Here is a 22,090-nt window from a genome sequence, read left to right on the forward strand (position 1 = left end):
GACTCAACTCGACACCGTCGAGGTTTTCTGGAGGCCGTTCGTGGTGCTGTAGAGGTCGTTCGTGTTGCGGAAGAGTTCGTGACCGAGGAGATCATTGAGGATGAAGAGGAAGTGTTCGTGATGTGTTGCGGTAACAATAGAGCTAAACGATCACATAGCTTTTGCTAGATAATCACATAGCTTTATCTAAACGATTGGGCATTGACCTATACAATAGGTCTCCGCCATCTCCCACTTACACCAGTCGTGTGTTGTTTCCTCCGTTCGTCTGCCTCATACCAAGTCCGAACAGAGCCCACCCTCTGGATTCTCACACCGAGAATACCAAGGTCGTCTTATTGGTGGTGTCAGACTCAATCTGACACCGTCGAGGTTTTTTGGAGGCCGTTCGTGGTGTTGTGGAGGCCGTTCATGTTGCAGTGGAGTTCGTGACTGAGGAGATCGTTGAGGACGAGTGCGAAGTGTTCGTACGGTGTTCGTGCTGTGTTGCGGTCGTGTAGATCGAGCACTCGTGGTTGCTATTGTTCGATTAGCGGTCGCACAACAGAGCGTGGAGAAGCTTCTGCCTATGTGCGTAGAGTTTGACTCTTTGTTCCTTTGTATGTTACATGCTGTAATTTCTGTATGAATCGCATAACCGTTTGTTTTGAAGTCGACTGTAAATATATGTTTATTCATGATTGTAATTTGGAATAGTCTTGTTCCGCTGCTCATGGAAATCATCGCTTCCGATTTTCTTCACCTACAACTTTCAACATCAAACCATAACAACTGAACAGACAAGGGTTCAACACATAGTGCATGCATAACACATTTACATATACAAAACCTAGTAGGTCCTATCACTTCCTTACTAGTCCCTAAATATGTACATGACATTGGTACAGACATAACCAAGATATCCACCTAGTTCTTCTTTTCCTTCTTCAAGCTTTAACTTGTACTTTGAGTGGCAGGGCTACAACACAACTATCCTCTGGAGAGTTAACCACTACCTGGGAAAAAAGAAAACATTTGAAAACATGAGCTACTAGTACAGTGAGTGACTCTTTAAAAACATATGTATTGAATACCAAACAAACTCATACTTAAAACTTTTAGAATTAAAACTACTAAAACTCATTAAAACAACAGAATCCTTAGTTGAGAGAGAACCCTTTTCCTCAACCCTTAACGTCAATCCTTAGTTGGTGTAGAGTAATCTCAATACAACCAACGTCAACTCTACCTATGTGCACATGGCAATAACTGAATACTGTTATATCTTAGGTACTAGGGCTCGGATACCTTCTCAAAGTCCTTCAATATTGGGTATATCATCAAAGCATCATAAAACTTACTCTTGCAATAAAAGCATATACTTTGAAAGCATAGGTAAGCTAGAATCATTTGCTGAAATGTTTCCTTCACAAGTAATTGACATCACGTAAAGATCTAACACTAATGCATGCTTCATGAAACACAAAGGGTGGAAAAGACTTAAATCATGCCTTCATAAAATCCTTTTGTACTTGAGCATGCGTTATAGAGAACCTTTGGAAACTAGTTTGCTTGGAAAGCTTTCTCATTTTACTAGAAATAAAAGCAAGTATAAAACTACTTTTAAGTAAACATGCATTCATCAAGCATTTGGAAAAACACTTGAATTTGTAACTCACTGTCTTGGGTGTTCTTCTCACGGTTGGTAGGCTTTCCCTATTGGCGTTTTTCCTGTGAAAATGACAAACACTTTTGATTAATGCCACTAGCTCCCTAATGAGCCTAACTTACAAGAACAAGCTTAACATTAAGCCTACAGCATCAATCTCCCTTTTCAACACATATCTGCTAATGCATTCCACACTTGGAAGGTACCTTGAGTCAAGTTGCTAGGCTATGCGGCCACAAGAACTTGTCCTTTGTGCTATGACACACTCCCAACGCCAATGTGCTGCACGTCCCACCTATGCGTCAGTGCTCATAGAACCAATGCAGCCATGTGCTCACTTCCTCGCACACTACAACAATGACCCACGCCTCACAGCACAACCCTTGTGCCTAACCTTGCCCTTGCACGCGTGTCTGCCAGTGCCTCCGCCCGGCCAATGAGTTGCTTGCTTGCTCAACAGAAGCAACTCCCTGCTTGTTTAAACCCAAAATTCCCAATTTCAAATTTAGGCTCGAATAACTCATTTTTCATACATTATTTTAGAAAACTTCCTTCTACAAACTTGTTTATAAATGTGTTAACTCTCTTACTTTAAAATTTAAGCTTCAGATTCCTTCTATTCAATCTGGAAACCTTCAATCTTCCCACCTTGCTCAAGATTACCAGAGAGCTTGAACCACTTAGGGAAACTTCAGATTTCAGCTCGAATTCATGGGAGATTTCTTCCGATAGCCTTAGGTCTTCATCAAAACTCTTCAATCTTTAAGTTAGCTCAAGAATTCATCCCTTAGCATAAGTAGAAAGGCCAAACCGAGAGCCTTCTTCTACCCCCTTTTTATACTTGAGGTTGCATGCTTCATCAACAAGCTTAAGGTGACAACTAGCCCACTAAGTGGGATTTATTCTCCTAACCACAATAGTTGGCCCACTAAGGTGGATGTTTAGGCTGAAAATTTTCACTTCCTCACCAATGCAAGGCTGAACTCCTTCATTTCCTCATCATCGCATGGCGCACTAGCACGCACGCCCTACGTTTGGCCAACACATGCGCATGTTCCTGCCTCAGCCTGTATGACCTACACCTCACACATTGCTGCGTGTGGCCACTACCTCTCCTAACCTCAACGTCTTACTCCAACGCCTACTCAAACTAACACATGGGTAACACTCATCGCATGGGCATCACCCTCAACCCTTACTAACCAGCCCACGCTTAGGCCTTGTGTAACGACCCAACTTTCTAATATACTTCAAGGACGCCACTACATGCATGCATAAGCTTGAAGACATATTTCTAGAAGAAAAATTCAATAAAAGAAATAAAACTTTTTTCATTAAATAAAGCTCTAAAATAATAAAATAAAATAAAAATACTCTTCGGGGTACCAATAAATTAAATAAATAACTAACTAAAACAATCGAATAATTTAAATATTTAATTCTAAAACAAAACATAACACTTTGAGAAAATCATGTGCAGAAGCGATGTCAAGTCTCAATGGCTCTATCACAGATTCCTCTTGTCATTCACCGGTAGATCTTTATCTCTACCTGAAAAAAAAACCTATAGAGAAAAGATTGAGTATAAAAATACTCAGTAAACGACCCACTACTAGACCCACTAGGTGTATAGGTTAGTCTTCCTAACAAGACAAATGTGTGCATCTCGACATAGGCATAAACATAGGATAAGAGGCGAACCTGAAGGCACACTTTCATAGGTAATGTCTCCGAAGAGTAAAAAATAAAAATCATAAATATAGACGGCAATCCCATAAAGACGCCAAAACATACACAAGGGATGTACACAACTCGTTACGAATGCTAACAGTCACCATCAGTTTAACATAGTCATAAGTATGTAATCATAATCCTATAACATACTCACTCAAGAGTTTCCAGAACAGTCTCAACAGTCCATCCATCATTCAAACATAGCAAATCATTCACATAATATCATATTTTCCATAAAATAAACATAAGTTTCCAGAACATCCTCAATAGTCCAACCAAAGCAAGTCATAGCAATTCAACCCATCAAAATAGAATCATGCTTTCAGTGCAATCACAGTCTTAACATCAACTTGGGTTCGAGTGCGAAGTAGTAGTAAATCACTTACCTTAGAGTAAATTCAAACGATTTCGTCCCTTCGTTTATCAAACTTCTCAATCCAAAGCCTAAAACATAAGCCATAATCAGTTTCATCCCATAAAGCATAAATTTTCAACATACTTTACCTCAACTATCCTTAAACCACTTATCCAAATGGAGGTCAAAACAAGATCAATCCAAGATTTCACTCAAAGACGTCCACCAAATAGTCCATCTTATGCACAAATCACCAATAAGACAATGACTAAATTCTCAACAATTAAACTTAAGATAACCTACAAAAACCCAAGGCTTCTAAACAATGCCTCAAAGTACTTTAAAGCTCCAATCTAACACAAGCATTGTGAGTAACAAACTTAAACCAACGCAAAGCTTAATGGGTAATCTACCATTAAACTATAACCTAACAAAACTCATCGATGTGGACCCAACATTGCTGGAAATATCTTCAAAATTCTTTGAATTCTTCCAAAACATTAAATCTATGATCAGGGCGGCATGAGAAAACTGAAATTAGACTAACCTGCCATGGACACACTTGAAACTCAATTAAACTAACCACATACCAGTAAATCGAAAACAACCAAATGAAATCTCATCAACTCACCAGAACACATCGAACTCTAAAAATCTGGCAATGTAAAGCGATGACTTAGTGGCAGTGACCAGCGATGGATGAGTGCGGCGGCCCAAACGGCGGATGTTGCAACGAACGGATGACCCGACAAAAACCCACACGAACGACTACGCTGAGCGCTGGCTACGGACGATTGTGGACAGTGGTACAACTTCAGATTTGGCGGCTAGACTCCAACGACGGCGCTAACAGGTGAATGAGGGGGTTGAAGATTGCGGCTGGAGATCGGTGGGCTACGGTTGGATCACGACGCGATCTAAAACTCCGATGGAACGAGCGGCGTTGGGTCACAGCTGAGAGAACTCGCGACTAGCATGGTCAGAGCAATGCGGGATAGACATATTTGGAGCTTCTCGTGTGGGTGGCAGATCTAAGAGCTGAGGGTTGTGCACGATTGCGAGTGAAGAGAAGAACATTTTGTGGATTGGGCGTAGAGCTGTCTCTTATACACATCTAGATGTGTATAAGAGACAGCTATTGTTTACATACCATGAGTTTTAGGACATAAAACCCAACAATAATATATATATACACACATATACATATATATTATTTTTCCCTTTTCCTTTTCCCCTTTAACCTCTCAGCTTCCCACAAAAATGATCTAAAAATCCAAACCACTAAATATAAACTTAGTTATCTTATCACATTTAATTCAATATTGAACTCCAAAAATCGAGAATATAATTTCAAATAGTTCGAGGTAATTAATTTTAAATATAACAAAATATCACTATCTGTCAGTAATAGACAGTGACATTTTGTTATATTTGTAAATATGTTGGCTCATTTTTATATATTTGAAAACAACCATTTATTTTACTTAGTTCCAGATAAACAAATGTCAAATGTTAACAAGGGGAGTAAGAGAGCATTGAAAAAGAGATGAGAGAAAAAAGAGGGAAAATAAAAAAGTAAGAGGGTAAACGGTTCCCGTTCATATACTGATGATAAGGGTATTTTTGAACTTTATTTTCAAGTTTAAGAATATTATTGTAACTTTTGAAAATTTAGGTATTTTTCAAAATACGTTCAATTTAGAACTAACAATAAGAGTATTTTTGAACTTTTTTTAAAAGTTTAAAGATATTTTTAAATTTTTTTAAAGTTCAAAAACTACTCTTAACCCAATTAGTTCAAAAGTTGCGTGTGTTTTTGTATAATTCAGAACTAAATTAACACAAAATTCAAACATATAGGATTAAGAGTAAAATAAAAGACCTTTGTTATCATTTTATCATATTTATATACCGTCCCGCTTTCTTTTCCAATACATATTATATAATAGAAAAAAAAACTAAACCCTAGCCTCCTTCCTTCCTCTGCAATTTCCTCTCTTTTCTGTTTCTCGCTCTCATATATACCGCAGCCGCACCTCAAGTCACCGGCGTTTATTCTTCTGCCGCTGCTGCTAGCCGGCAACCCCTCCATCGCCACTTTTCTTTCTTCTCTCTCTGCTTCAACTTCACGGCGTCACTCCAACCCTATCTCTCGGTCGCAGCCCCTCCATTTCTCTGTCGCTGGCCGCCGTGATCGAATCTTATTTCTTTTATTTGTTTCTTTTTGGATTAAACGACCTCCAATTAGGGCGAATATTAAATTGGGTCATTTTTTTAATTTGAATTCCTGCCCAATCGGACTTGCTTTAAACGGATTTTTAGAATTTCCAATCGGACTGAATTTCAATCGCCAGCTTTGTTATGTGATTTTGTACAAGCTCGACAAACCTCTCCCAGATTCCCAATCCGAACCCGTAGCTTCGCACAAATCTCTCTGTCTTCACTAGCTGACTTCTTTGTTTTCTCTCCGGATACGCTTCATCTCTTCTAAGGTTCATTGTCGTTTTTCTGGGCTATGATGTTATTTGTTTTGATATATGTTCTATATTCTTTTGTTTCTTTTTGTTTTTCTATGGGATTTTTTCTGTTGAAGAGAGATCTGATTACGTAGTCGATTGGTGTTGATGGGTCTAATTTATGACAATCAATTTGCAGATAGGATTTTTGGGGTGCTATTGCTGGTTGTTAAGGGTTTCAATTTGCCGATATTCCTATGGGTCGAAAGAAGCCTACCGCAAGGGATGATGACAGCGCCCCTGCGGCAGCCCATGGTGGTGGGAAGTCGAAGAAAAAGACATTTGCAGTAGACGACGATGAGTACTCCATTGGAACCGAGTTGTCTGAAGAAGCCCAAGTTCAGGAGGAGAAGGTCGTGATAACTGGGAAGAAGAAGGGTAAGAAGGGCAATTCAAAAGCTTCACAACTTAAAGAGGATGACGATGATGACGATGTGGATGGTGTTTCAGAAATTGTTATTACCGGGAAGAAGAAGGGAAAGACCAAGAAGGGTGGAAGTAGCAGTGCTTTTACTGCATCCAGTTTTGGTTTGCTTGAAGAGGAGGGAATGGATGGTGCTGATGAAGACGATGGATCTGTCTTGACTGCAGAAAAGGACGATGACGAAGAGGTAGATTCTGCGATCAAGTTTTCAGGTAAGAAGAAGTCGTCCAAGTCTTCAAAGAAGAGTGGTTTTTCTGCGGTGTCAGCATTCAGTGCCCTCGATGATGAGAAAGATGAGGATGTAAATGATAATGAGATCAGGGTTGATGAAGATATTGATGACGAGCCTGTTATTGCATTTACAGGTAAGAAGAAGTCATCAAAAGGTGGCAAGAAGGCCGGGAGTGCATTTACAGCTTTTAGTGGTCTTGACTATGAGGACGAGGACAGAGATGATGATAAAGATGAGGATGAAGATGTTGCATCCATTAGTTTCTCTGGTAAGAAAAAGAAGTCAGCTAAGGCTTCAAAGAAGAGTGGAAATTCGTTTAGTGCAGCATTAGCAGATGAGGAGAATGATGGTGGTGTTTCTATTTCAGAGCCAAATAAATTAGACAATGATGGTGAAGACGATGTCAATGTTATTGCATTTTCTGGTAAGAAAAAGTCCTCTAAGAAGAAAAGCAGCAGTACTTTTACTGCATTAAGTGATGAAAATGCGCAGGGCAATGAAGTTAAAGATGTAGTCGTACCTGAAATACTTAATACAGTAAGTAGCAATCTTGATTCTGATTTATCTAATGCTTCCAAGATGGAAGGGGTGGTGGAAACTTCAAAAAATAAAAAGAAAAAGAAGAAGAGCGGAAGGACTGCTCAAGAAGAAGATGATTTGGATAAGATTCTTGCTGAGCTAGGTGAAGGGCCTACCATATCAAAACCAGCAGACCCTCCTCTTTCTTCTCAGGAGGCCAAAGTTGAGAATCCACCTGAGCTTGTAGCTCCTCCTGAAAAGGAAGCTGAAGAAGAGAGCACAGAATCGGCTGCAGCAAGGAAGAAGAAAAAGAAGAAGGAGAAGGAAAAAGAAAAAAAGGCTGCTGCTGCTGCTGCAGCTGCTGAAGGGAACGATGAAAAAATTGAGGAGGTAAATACTGAAATTATAGAACCCAAAAAAGGTGCTGCAAAGAGTAAAGTGCCAGAGAAGAAAGTGCCAAAGCATGTTAGGGAGATGCAGGAAGCAATGGCTAGAAGGAAAGAAGAAGAAGAGCGTAGGAAAAGGGAGGAGGAAGAGAGATTGAGAAAGGAAGAAGAAGAGAGACTTAGGCTAGAAGAACTTGAAAGGCAAGCTGAGGAGGCTAAGCGTAGGAAAAAGGAAAGAGAAAAAGAGAAGCTTTTAAGAAAGAAACAGGAAGGCAAACTGTTAACAGGTAAACAAAAGGAAGAACAACGGAGGTTGGAGGCAATGAGGAACCAGATATTGTCAAGTGCGGGAGGTTTACCTCTTTCTACATCTGACCCTAGTGCACCAGCTAAACGGCCAAAATACCAGACAAAGAAGGCAAAACCAGCTCATCATCAGCCAAATGGCAATGCACAAACTAAGGCCGTGGGACATGTAGAAGAAAAAATACAAGAAAAAGATGTGGCAGAGACAGAAATATTGGAGTCAGAGAAGGTTGAAGCTGTTGAGTTGATGCATGTGGAGGAAAAATCAGATGTTATTGAGGCTACAGAAGATAATGAAATTCAAGAAGACGAGGATGAGGATGAATGGGATGCAAAGAGTTGGGATGATGCTGTTGTTGATCTTTCCTTAAAAAGTTCCTTTGCTGATGAGGAGCTTGAATCAGAACCTGAGAATGACATGAAAAAAGATAGAAAGAATGGCACAGGTTAGGTCAATAATATAAATTCAACATTTGAATGCATCCAGGTTACTCAGACCAATTTAGCATTAATTAAAAAAATGTAAAATGATTAGAACTAGTTTATTGGGAGCTTTAGATCACTTCCACTTTGATGATACAATCAAATGTTTCTTTTTGGAAGTTCCATAGTTTACCTTATGCATGCAGACTTAGGAATTTGTTCCTGCATCTTATGATTTTTTACTGGTTACTCTCGTCTTGTCAGTTGTCAGTAAGTCTTTGTTGATTTTTCTATTAGTGTCCACCGTCAATAGAGTTTCTTGAATTACACATTAGATCTTATTTTGTAAGATTAGAAATCCATTTTGTGTTAATTTTTCTCCTTGCTCTTTCGTTTTTGTATGCCTTTGTGTGGTCTTTCATTTTTCTCAATGAGAATATGGGTTTTCATCATGAAGGGGGAAAAAAGAAAAATTGAGTGCATGAAAACCAAAGGGAAGGAGTAAATGTTATGTGCAAATCCAAACAATTACTAGAAAGAAAAAAAGTGACTTGTAAGAAAAGAGAGAGAGAGAGGGAGGTTATTCTTCTTTTCTATTGTACCAATTGGAAGTTTTGCAATTCCTTCTTTTGAGACTGCCTTGTTCTCTTACTTTGTTTCTCTCTTAATGGAATACTAGCCCCCCCCACCTCCACCTTCACTGAGTTGCAAGAGAAAAGTGCATCAAGTTCTTCCATTCTATAGTTGCCAAAAGGCCGACTGGTGTGTTATGTAAAGAACCCTGAATCTCGAAGTCGTTTATTTATAACGACCTTACTTGAATAGGATTTGTTCTATAGGTTATACGACTGTATCCTTGAGTTCTAAGGAGACAAGAATCGAGGGTGTTTATTTATATAATATGATTTTGCGAGTAGATTTTGGAATATCTACTATCTTCCTTCAGTTGGCATACCTCCTTTAGACCAATATGAGAGCATTTCTGCCCTTTAGTGGCAGCACCACTTCAGAAAAGATCAGGAAATTCTTTATTAGAATTTAGTTTGTCCTTTCCTAGGGCCCCTTTGGATAGAGAGGAACAATTACATTCAGTGACAATGGTTGTTTTTATATATAGATTTTTTGAGTCAGTTTTTTATTCTTGTTTTATCCTGTGAGTGCTTTTTCTCTCCCTTCACAAATTATTGCTTAAATGATTACTAATTAGATGCCCGACTACAAAGAATATATCCAACAAGGGAACAATGAGTGTTTTTTTCTCTTTTTTTTCTTTTCTCCTTTAATTCTATCCAATTATCTTTCTGATATGTCATGAGGTATTGTGTGAAGTTTTAGCATAGACTTAAAAGAGAAGGATTCTTTGTAAGCTTCCAGTATGTTATAATGTCCTAAAAGGAATATTTTATTTGTTTGTTTCTTTTTTATTATATTCTGTTTGGTTATATTATGGTGTTACCTCCTGGGTTAGTATTTTCTTTCTATTTTCAAATTTGAAGGTTGAAATTTGATTCTTCTGTTTAATAAAACTTGCATTTATAGGCGCCAAGCTAGCTGCCCCTGTTCAAAAAGGTTTACCTTCTCAGCCTGTAAAGTCTCAAGATATTGATAACAAAAAGAAGCAGCATGAGGTTGAGGTTGCGGACAAGGGAAAGGGAAAAGATGATGCTGTTAAGAAAAAAGCTTCAATTCCAGATGCTACTCCTGTACAACAGGAAGAAAATCTTCGCTCACCCATCTGTTGTATTATGGGTCATGTAGATACCGGTAAAACCAAGCTACTGGACTGTATCCGTGGTACAAATGTTCAAGAGGGAGAGGCGGGAGGAATTACTCAGCAGATTGGGGCAACATATTTTCCTGCTGAGAACATTCGGGAAAGAACTAGGGAATTGAAAGCTGATGCAAAGCTGAAGGTTCCTGGCCTACTTATTATTGATACCCCTGGGCACGAGTCGTTCACAAATTTACGTTCTCGTGGTTCGGGCTTATGTGATCTTGCAATTTTGGTTGTTGACATCATGCATGGCCTAGAGCCACAAACAATAGAATCTCTTAACCTCTTGAGGATGAGAAACACAGAATTTATTGTTGCTCTGAATAAGGTAGCTATTATTCATTTGCAATTGCACTTGATATTTGTTTAAATGATGTCTATTCCCTATTCTTGTATTATTTCCACTCGTTTTGTATATTCCGATAGATGAGATATCTGTTTCTGACCCAAAAGAAGTTATCCAACTTTCAAGGTTGACAGACTTTATGGGTGGAAAACAATCCGTAATGCGCCAATACTCAAAACAATGAAGCAGCAGTCCAAGGATGTGCAGAATGAGTTCAATATGAGGCTTATTCAGGTTATATAAATTATCGATTTTTTAGTTGTATTTTTATATCACAGTTTAATATGGACGTTGATTGATTATTTCCTCCTTGGTCAACAGATTATTACTCAATTTAAGGAGCAGGGATTGAATACGGAGCTGTATTATAAAAATAAAGAAATGGGGGAGACTTTCAGTATAGTACCTACTAGTGCTGTTACGTAAGTTTTACATGCTTGTTCATATTGTTGTTTTGACTTCTCTAAGCATTCAACATTTTTTTGCAAGTTCTCTAATAGCTTGTTGCTGAATATGTTAGTGGTGAAGGTATTCCAGACATGTTACTGTTATTGGTGCAGTGGGCCCAGAAAACTATGACGAAGAAACTTACATATAGTGATGAAGTGCAGGTGCTAATTTGCTGTGGCTTCTTATTATTGTTTTTCTATGATAATGTATATACATATAGAATTTCAAAGGTGACCATATTCTGATTGTGCATCAACAGTGTACGGTCTTGGAGGTCAAGGTTGTTGAAGGCCATGGAACAACTATTGATGTCATATTGGTTAATGGTGTGCTGCATGAAGGAGATCAAATCGTTGTTTGTGGGATGCAGGCAAGCACTGATATAGTTACAGAATTCCCTTTTTTGTTTAGAGTTAGGGGGTCTTAAATAAACTTATGGAATTATCTCGATATAGGGCCCAATTGTTACTACTATTCGAGCCCTATTGACGCCCCATCCAATGAAGGAACTCCGGGTGAAGGTATGACTTCTTTTAGATTCTTTTGTTCGTATAGCTTTAGATGATTGATCTTGCTTATAAAAGATGAGAAAAATTAACGGTAATATGTAATCTTGTTAATCTATTAATTTTTGGTTCTTATCTGTATTGAGATTTGGTTATTTTATGAGTCATTTACAGAATAACTAGTGCAAGCTTAAGTTAGTGCATGGGAATTAGTAGCCAACGGTTGAAAATATGGGGGAGACAATATTGAGAGGAAAGATAGGATCTTAAGCCTAACTGTTGGGGAGAATTGTTCTCTTCTGCTCAGTAACAGAATGTAGTCTGTATATATTTTTTAATTCTTCATTCCAGATTGGCAGATTATGATTCCTTTCACTTCTATGGCATATAAATATGTTTGAAATTGGTTTCTGAGTTAAATTTAATAATTTGAAGTTTGCAAGTGACCCCTTTCCACGGAAATTTGGATTTTGTTTCCAAGCTAGCTTGGAGGAAAATAATTTTAGAATCAAATATTGTCGCGATTGATAAGGCCGAGAAATATCTTTTTGTTTTCTATAACATTTGTTTCTTTTCAGAATAGCAGAGTCCTTGCATCCTTCTGAAACTCTTAGTCATACATTCTTATTGGAATGAGAGATTACTACTAAACTGGTTGAGGAATTTGCAGAATTATTGCTCTGTAGGTAGGAAACAATATAATTCAAGTGTAGGAAAACAAGTCTATTAGTAACCTTGTTTAGATCAATATGGTCACTACTGCAGAACCTGGAAAAAGAAACGTTAGAGAGTCTGCCTTTAGGGGGGGGGGGGTGTTGTTGGTTGGTAGAGGGAATGTAGTCAGTATTTCTTAGTGGTTAGTATTTGACAGTATCTTGCATTTTATTGGCCTGGAAATTTCTGTCCACTGACTTGAATGACCGAGTGTTTTTGTGGCCTGTATGAATATGAAATCCTTGAAGCACTACCACATTTATATGCAAGTGTTGCAATGAATAGCTGATGATGTTGGTGGTTGTATAATTTTCAGGGAACATATCTGCATCATAAGGAAATCAAGGCTGCTCAGGGAATAAAAATAACTGGACAGGTGATTGGTCATAACTATCAATCTAGAGATATAATTTTTTATTTTACCATCAAGAAGTATGAATTTTGACCTGGACACTATGATTATTCATTAAAAAAAAACTAGGGCACAACTTAGAGACTGACAGGGCACATTTGTTTAAATTTATGTTTTTCCCCCATATATCTACACATTTGGAATCTTGGATGATATTTGCGCTAAGGAGTTTGCATTTTTAATTATGATGGATGAAATCGTGCTAAAAATAATCAGATTTTGAGTGGAATCTAAAATTTTTTTCCTTCCATTTCCCCATATTCTACCAAGTTTCTCCCATCCACAGCCACCAATCAGATAAACAACTGGATCTTCTCCTTGGAGCCATTAATTTAGTTTGGATTCTCATCACCTTTTCTCAACCCTTTGATTTTGCAAATTTAGAAAGTTATCTTATTTTCTTGAAAAATCACTTCTTCCAATTCAGTTTGGCTTCAATTCTTCAATGTCTGTCTTCAGGCGTCAATAATCCATTTTCTTCTCTGTTATGATATCTCCTTTAAGATGTCAACCACTTGCTCTTTTCTACACTATTCTACATATAGCATTTTCTTTCTCAATTTTTGCATCATGTTACAACCATTCCACTAGGTATTCGAAGGAGCTTTTTTTTTTAGGGTTTTCTTAATAGCATTTCCGAGCAAGCTAATCACATGAGGAGCTTTCTAGTCATTAATAATCATCAAGATGCTGCAGTTACACAATAATTTTGAACGTTAAGAGGCCCTACCAAGAAGCCGTATTTGTACAAGATTACAAAAGCGGAGTCTAACTGAAGGGATTTTTCAAGCTTTCTGTTCTTTCGGTCCATAAGTGTTGCAACAATGCTTTAGTGGCACAATTACCCAAAATCCTAGCTTTGCGCATCAAATTCCAACTATTGAGACCTTTGAGGAGCCAATCGTCAATTCTTCGAGGAAAACATGTCAACGAACCCATCTTCTTGAATATAAAGTTCAAGGCCTTATATGCAAAAGTGCAAAGGAGAAACAAGTGGTCCAAGGCTTCCACCAGTTTTGAATGGAGCATGTCCCCCGCCCTAAAGAGTAGTTACACAAGGTCTTTGAAATCGAAGCCTAATGTGAAATTTGAAATCGAAGCCTAATGAGAAACATAAAATTTCACTGAGGACCAAACATCACTAGGGTCCCTCTCTAACCCTCTAAACATTTTGTTATTTCTCTCTCCCATAACATTCACAAAATGGTGCTACACCCTAACATCCCAAAGAAAGCAGCCCTTCCTTTCTTTTGTTGACTCTTTTGACCAACTGGTACTATGAAATAACTATTTTAAGCATAGCTCAGTGGTTAAGATAACAACTCCTTCCTATGAGTCAAATGGTCAAGACGTCTACACCTTCCTATGAGGTCCAATATTTGTTGTATTCAAAGATGCAAGGAATCTATCCTGCAATTAATGGATTGGACTGACCAATCCATTTGTTTCCAAAATTTCGTGAGCCATCCTTAAAACCCCTTCCTTTAGTAAGCGTGTTTCATGGGCTTGTTTTTTGTATGCCCTTGTATTCTTTCATTTTTTCTGTTGTTGATTCTATTTAAGGAAAAAAAAAATCTTCAGCCATCTGATTGGGCTGAAACCTAAATGCTGGGCTATTTGCACCATCCCAGACCTCACAACAAGTAGATACTACATTTTCGTTCAAAGTTTATTAATCTATTTCATGCACTGTACGATTCCAAAGTTGTCTTGTACTTTCTGATCTCCAAGATGGGTTGGATTAGAGATCTATCAATTTTTTGACTTTTGATTGTTGCTACAAAATAATGATGGGGTCAGCTCCCTTTTGAAACATTTTATTAACCCCCAACTGACCATCTTTGTAAAAGTACATAATCATCCTCCCTTGCGTCGATTTGATGATATTTTCATAATTCACATTCATTTTCCACGCTTATCTAGGAAGCACAAAGACAACCTTATTTGAATAGGATATGTTCTATAGGTTGTACTACTATGCCCTTGAGTTCTAAAGCTAGGAAGTATGGAGATGTGTTGGAAATGGATATGTTTTGACATGTGTTTGATATGCCAAAAACATATCTAAATTGTGTGTATATATATATATATATATATATTTTCTAATTTTCGACACGGCTTGCACATAGATCGGAACAAATTTAACCTAAAATTCCTAGTTTATTGATCATTCATATAGTATAGTATTAAGATGTCATTTTCTTCCTATAGCTTTAGCCAACTAAATCCTTCTATATTTTCTAGTTTTTGAATATGCTTAACTGACCCAACCCTATTGTATGTTTTCAGTGAAATATATTTTGTTTTTATGGTAAATTACATGTTTTATCTATAAATAAGTATTAATATGTCAACATATACACGCATATTCTATTAAAAGAGGTGTTCCAGCATATCAGGTCAAGTTCATATCTTGTGTCCATGTCCGTGCTTCTTAGGCACTCAAAGATGTATCGAATTTGATATTGTAGCATTTTTCATTCTTCCAGTCTGACATTTGACCTTGTGCGTTCCAATTTGATCTAGAGCCTGAGACCTTATCCCGTTCACTTGTCAAAAAAAAAAAAAAAAAAATGTCTTCTAGGGAGTTCATTTGCCCAATTTTCTTCTTCTTCTCCCTCTCTCTCCTTTAATTTAATTGAAGAGAGCCGGATATATATTGCATTGTCCAGTATGTAATGAAGGTAGAAATATTGGCCAAAATTGGAGTTTTTTTAATGCTTCATAGGTCTCATCATACTTTAACGAGATTGATTATTGCTTTTGTTGGATCATCTTAATGAAATCCCATTGGTATATATCTTTTGAATATTTGTATAGGGTCTTGAGCATGCCATTGCTGGAACCAGTCTTCATGTGGTAGGTCCTGAGGATGACTTGGAAGACATCAAGGATTCGGCTATGGAAGATATGAAGTCAGTCTTGAGCAGGATAGACAAGACTGGTGAGGGAGTCTGTGTTCAAGCATCCACACTTGGTTCCTTGGAAGCATTATTGGAGTTTTTGAAGTCCCCGGCAGTGAGCATTCCTGTTAGTGGAATAAGTATAGGACCCGTTCATAAAAAAGATGTCATGAAAGCTAGTGTAATGCTTGAGAAGAAAAAAGAATATGCCACAATTTTGGCTTTCGATGTTAAAGTAACCCCAGAAGCTCGAGAACTTGCTGATGAGCTTGGTGTGAAGATTTTTATTGCTGATATCATTTATCACTTGTTCGACCAATTCAAGGCCTATATTGATAATCTTAAGGAGGAAAAGAAGAAAGAAGCTGCTGAGGAAGCAGTCTTTCCTTGTGTTCTCAAAATTCTACCAAATTGCATTTTCAACAAGAAGGATCCAATTGTGTTGGGGGTCGATGTGATTGAAGGCATTGCCAAGGTACACTTATTTCCTTTTCATCTCTCCTGTTAACTTCAATGTTTCCGATGTTATTTCACCTTTAAAATTTGAATTATTGGCTTAATTTATTATCTCTTGCTTTGGTAGATGCATATATGCGGATCAGTTGGCTCTCAAATATCTTTCACGTGATAAAAGAAAGAAAAGAATCTAACTTGCACAGCATCCTTATGTTTGCAGTTATTTCTGATACATGACCTTTCATACCTAGTACACTTCGTTCTATTTGTTACTCTATTTATTTATTTTTTAAATTCATTTTCGTTTATGTGATTAAGAATTGCATATATCTTTCAAACAACCATATCTTTTTCTTGAATAAGGAATAATTTAGTTGATGTACAACCATATGCTTTTGAATCTGTCATAGATGACACTTGTAAAAAAGTAACTATCGATGGATGTTACAGTTTCCATATCAAAGTCATTTGCATACGATTTCTGCAAAAGATAATCTGAAGTTTTAATTAGTATCTGTTTATTCTGTCATCTTATTTCTTCCTATGTTTTTTTAGTTTCTTTTTCTTGTGAGGTTGTGGTGCCCATCTTCTAGAACCATCTTGTTATTTAAGTTCACTTGTGTGTATAAAGTTGTGTTATTACCATTTTCTAAATAAAAGTTAAATTACAAGTTTAGTCTCCAAACTTTTTAAAGTGTCTGATAGGTTAGTAAACATTCAATGTTGTGTTCAATAGGTCCTCGAGAAATTTGAAATATTTAAAAATTAATTGATTTCTTAGATATACATATAAATTCAATGTCTAGTAGATCCGTAAATATAAAAAAAATCCGAAGTCAAGAGGACTAAATGTAATTTTTAATTTTGGAAGTTAGGGACTACATTTGTAATATATCTAGAATTTGAATATCTGTAGGGGGTATGAAAAGAGACTCTTAGTTATACTTTTCCTGTTTTCCCCATCCCTATATTGATACTTCCTACAATGCCATCGTTTTAGTTCTCATTTATTTTGTACGAAATGGTGGAATGTTATGGAGAATAATAGGTGCATATTTGATAATTGACTCAGAACATGGGACTTGTCACGCTTGTCCTTAAACCATGTATTTTTTTTATATTCTTTTAAAAAAGTTTTCCTTTGTAATATAATGTCAGTGAATTATTTACAAACATTGCTGCAGGTTGAAAAATATAACCTTTGATTTGATAAATCACCTGTAGTTTCAATCTTTTTGATGTTTTACCAATTGCTGCAGGTTGGCACACCAATTTGTATTCCTCAAAGAGAATTTATTGACATTGGTCGCATTGCTTCCATTGAAAATAATCACAAACCTGTTGATTATGCAAAGAAAGGGCAGAAGATTGCCATTAAGGTAGCCCTTTGTTATTCTACTAGTGTTGCTGTCATTTTACTATCTCAAATTTTTCTACAATAAGAGCCTTTCTTTGGTCTGAAAGGGAGTTTGGGGGGGGTTAAAGTTGGGATTGCCGATCAAGTTGATATGTTTCCATCATCCATGTGACTGATGGAATCTTATGATTTTTATTAGAAAGTTTTGCTTCTACTCTGATGCCATCTCAAATTTGCAAAATCATCCGTGTTGAATCAGTATGTAACTGAACTTTCCTTGGATTCTTTCAACAGATAGTTGGGCACTCTTCGGAGGAGCAACAAAAGATGTATGGTAGACATTTTGATTTGGAGGATGAACTTGTCAGCCATATATCAAGGAAGTCCATTGACCTTCTCAAAGCCAATTATCGGGTTAGTTTACTTCTCTCTTTTCCTCTTTTTCATTGAGAAACTCGAGTCCACCGACCATGGTCTGGTAAGTAGTTTTACACCGTTGGATATATGAGAGAAATAACATCTCTTAAATAGCGTTTGCTCGATCAAATGAATTATTATTACTATTTTTTTTTTGTTTTGGCCAACAAATTGATTGTCGTACAGGATGATTTGTCCACGGATGAGTGGAGACTTGTCGTGAAATTGAAGAATCTTTTCAAGATACAATGAAATCAACACCATCAACTTGAGCGGTTTAAGACATTTCAAACAGCTGGTTCGGATCCGGGTTAATATGTTGAAGATACAGCGGAAACGCGGAGGGAAGAAGGTTGTTCCTTGAAAAAGACACCAGTGCCGAGTTTATGGAAGGGTGATTGTTGGATTCAGCTAGGTGAGAAGGTATGCGGAATGGAATAACACCACTATATTTTCTTGCACGAGAAAGCCACCGTGTTCTCTTCTTATGGAATCATTGAATACCTAAGTTTTGTTGTGATTATCTATAGAGATTTTTTTTGTATGAAATAAGTGATTGCGAGATTGTCAACTTGAGGGGGTTGATCAAGATCTGTAATTATATGTTATGACATTCTTCGCTAATTAAAATTTTTTAGAGAAATTCGTTTCTGGCTACCATAAAATTTCCAGGAAATTCTTTCCTTCTCTTGCGGATTGCTCTAAGAAAACTTCTGATAGTGTTCTTTTTAATCGAAATATATATAATGTGCGAGAATCTGAACATTCAACTTTAAGAAAAGAAAATGTTGATCTTTTCTTATATTGACAACATTACTTCTATTAAGAAGCTGATATCTGTGTGAGGGTTCTAATATTTAGTTTTGGATTGAATGATACCAAATGATGGCCATGGAGAGAAAAAAAAAAAAAAGAAAACAACAATTTAATGGTGTTATTGTCAGTTGCATCCATCTCTGAATTACTTTTAAAGTATAATTTAAAGTGCACAAATGACTCGTACTATAAGGATTTGTATAATTTTCTATAATTCATATTATCATTACAATCTAACGTTTCTTTTTTATGTGTTTAACCATTGAGGAAAAAAACATGTAGTAGATAAAAATAACAAAAAGGTTCTAACCAAGCAAAATAGATAGAATCCTTTAAAAAGTCTTATCATTAGCAATTTTATATAGTAATAGTAATATTTTCAGGGTCGAGGGGACTTTGGACCTTTGGTAAATCTGTCAAAGCTAGGCTTGTTGTCAAGTGTTTTACGCAAATCAAAAGAGTAGATCATTAATAACTTTTTTATTCTTGTGGTATAACATACTTTTATTTGAATTTTCTCGTTTCAACCGTTACCTATGATGTAGAGCAACCAATGCAAAGCCAACGTCTTTTGCATGGAGAACTTGAGGAAACTATTTACTTGCATTAACCAACATGTTTTATTAAATGAGGATTGAGAATAAAGTAGTTTGTCGGAAAAATCTTTATATTTTCTTAAACAATCACTTAGGCACTAACTTTGACTCCTTCACAATCTCATGTGGCTTACTGGACGTAAGTTAAATCATTGTGTTTACTCTTTACTTTCAAGTATATGGAAAAGGAATCACACACTTATTTACTACTTTATGTCAATAACATATAGATCCATGAAACTGATTAGCTTAAACATCAATTGAAAGGGAACTTTAAACTTGTATACAAGAAGCCTATTCTAAAAAATCTTGTAAATCGTTACTATCTCATTGGCTAGACATTTTAAGTTGTCTGTTAATCAATCTCTAAGTACTGAAAAAAGAACATTTAACACATGTTTGCAATTGGGAGTTTGATGTATTTTGATCGGTTTGTAACTAAACTTTCCTCTCATTTGATGAGTGTGGTTAATAGATTTATGTAGAGATCCTAGAACAAATCATTAGCATTGCCGTTTAGTGGCTTATGAGCGATATATTAAAGCTACTTTGTCATATAGTTTGTTGTATGCTAAATGAGAGTTCCATGACCAACCACTTAAATTGGTTATGTAGATGTAAATTATGCTGTTGATTGTTAGTAAGGGTATTATGTGATAATGTAGTCTACCTTTGATAAATTAAACTTTTCATGATCGTATGAAACACAGTGATATTTGATATCATTTTCTTAGAGATATTCTAAGTGAAGGTCAATTTTCACAATCGATGCTTTTACACTAAATCACCTTCCATTGAGCAAATTTCATAGTAGTCTTCAAACTCTCAAAATTTGCTCAATATTGTTTAGTGGAGTGTTATTGCAATTTTATAATGTTGGAGGTTCCAGGAAGCGAACTGCTTTTGAGTTGTGATTTTCATTATATCTTATGTTCTTGGTGATTTATAATGAAGTGACTAGAGTGGATGTAGATCTATAGTTTGGTCGAACCACTATAAATTGATGTCCTTTATCTTCGCCTCTCCATTATTTGAGGCTTGGAAGAAATTTCAAATTAACAGATTTTTTGGTAAATCCTATAAAATTATAGAGTAAGTTTGCAAGGATGTTATCCAAACACATGTCAAGTAATTATAGTAAAACTTGAACCATTGAAGGTAGCAGGCGTTTTTGTTTTGGCTCCCGAGCGAGAACGAGAAATAGGCGTTGCACCATCCTTACTGCTACGTACATTGACCTTGACTTGACAGATTCATCCATTGAACCCACACTAAAAGGAGGACCACAAGCTTGGGGCTCGACGAAATGGAAAGTATCAGCATGTTGAAACTTCTTGGGGTTAGTAGTGAAAGAAAGAACTCGTCATTCATAACGGGTCTAGCTCAACTCTAAGCCTAGGGTTGAAACCAACTTCTTTCTATTTTAGTATAATTAGAACGGAGTCTCAATTATCCGTGCCAAAGCCCACCCTATAGTTTTTACTTAGTTTTTTTCTAGTCTTAAAGGTCCCCAGACTCATCTCGCAGGCGAAATTCAATTCTCTATCCTACCTCCTATGAGCCCTAAACGGATCAAGCTTCCTTAGCATACTGAGCCTACCTATTTGAGAGAAAAAAGACTCGCTAAAATGGTATTCATTCTCCTTTCGAGGTTATATAATATACTCGACTATAAGGAGAGGAGAGCTATAAACTGACCCCCTCTGGGAATTGAGCAATAGCCCTGCAGAGAACTTCTTGTTAATTGCACGCACTAAGTCTTTAAAAGCCAACACAAATCCCCAAAATGTAACTTCAAGCATCGGAGCTAGAAGAAAGAGAGGGATTTCCGGGCTCGATTTGGTTTAGTATCAAGCTGACCAAGGAGTGATAATTGCTGTATTTAGGCCTTAAATATTGAAGCTAAATTGCAAGCTTATGATTTAGGCTTGAATCACAACTTCATGTAAGTGAGTTTACTACTTATGTGTTGGTAACGATTTGGTAAAGATATTATTTTTGGCCTACCCAAATAGTTTTAATAAAAATTTGAATATCTGGTAGTATTGATCAATGAGATTTATATGAGTATACTATGAGATTCTCATGTGCTTAATCATGATTAGTATCTGTACGTTGTGAGACATCATTATTACATGTTGCATGCTAGTCAATTCCACTTAATAACTGTTATTATAGGAAGGTGAAAACAGCTTCAAGGTTGTTACAAATCAGTTACATTTAAGCTACCTTTATATACACTTTGTAACTAAATGTAAAAGAAAGAGAATGAAAAAAAAAAAAAATACAGAGTGTGCAAGAAAGCTTGAGACTTATCTTGTAGCGATCTTGTAATTTTCCCTAATAAAAACTCCCGTTAGCTTCTCCGTGGACGTAGGCTATCCTTGGCTGAACCACGTAAATCGTCGTGTTCATCTTCTTCTCCGATCTTCTTATTTTATCGTTTACCTTTGAGCCATCGATCATTTACCTCGGCACCTCTATTGTGCAGACCATCGTCGACTAGAACCCCATCGTCTAGACGATCTTCAGTAAAGCCTCCATCATCTAGATGACTCTTCCCTTATCGTCTAGGCGACTTCCTGCTTTACTTCCAATCGGCTAGACGATAAGCAACCTCATCGTCCAGGCGATTTCCGGCAGCATCTCCCTCTGGTTCTCTCTTTACTTTTCTCTTTGTTTTCTCTGCAACAAAGAAAAGAAAAGAATAGTCATTAGAGTTCTACAAACTACAACAATGCCTTTCTCTAATCTCAGCCATCAAGGTGTATGGTGGAGATTTCTCATCACACGAATTGTG

At 36.8% G+C, this 22,090-nt stretch overlaps 1 protein-coding gene across 1 annotated transcript; it reads left to right on the forward strand.

Moving 5' to 3' along the window:
• Window positions 1–5,671: 5,671 nt before the first annotated feature.
• Window positions 5,672–18,535, forward strand: LOC120085848 (eukaryotic translation initiation factor 5B). Its single transcript, XM_039042068.1, has 13 exons — window positions 5,672–6,229; window positions 6,393–8,566; window positions 10,083–10,645; window positions 10,790–10,897; window positions 10,985–11,085; window positions 11,184–11,274; window positions 11,373–11,483; window positions 11,569–11,634; window positions 12,650–12,709; window positions 15,566–16,123; window positions 17,364–17,483; window positions 17,756–17,875; window positions 18,065–18,535. Exons 2-13 carry the CDS (start codon window positions 6,451–6,453, stop codon window positions 18,128–18,130), a joined length of 4,080 nt encoding a protein of 1,359 aa, XP_038897996.1. The 5' UTR covers window positions 5,672–6,229; window positions 6,393–6,450; the 3' UTR covers window positions 18,131–18,535.
• The last annotated feature ends 3,555 nt before the right edge of the window (window positions 18,536–22,090 follow it).

The sequence above is a fragment of the Benincasa hispida genome, chromosome 9, assembly GCF_009727055.1.
Source record: "Benincasa hispida cultivar B227 chromosome 9, ASM972705v1, whole genome shotgun sequence".
Lineage (NCBI taxonomy): Eukaryota > Viridiplantae > Streptophyta > Magnoliopsida > Cucurbitales > Cucurbitaceae > Benincasa > Benincasa hispida.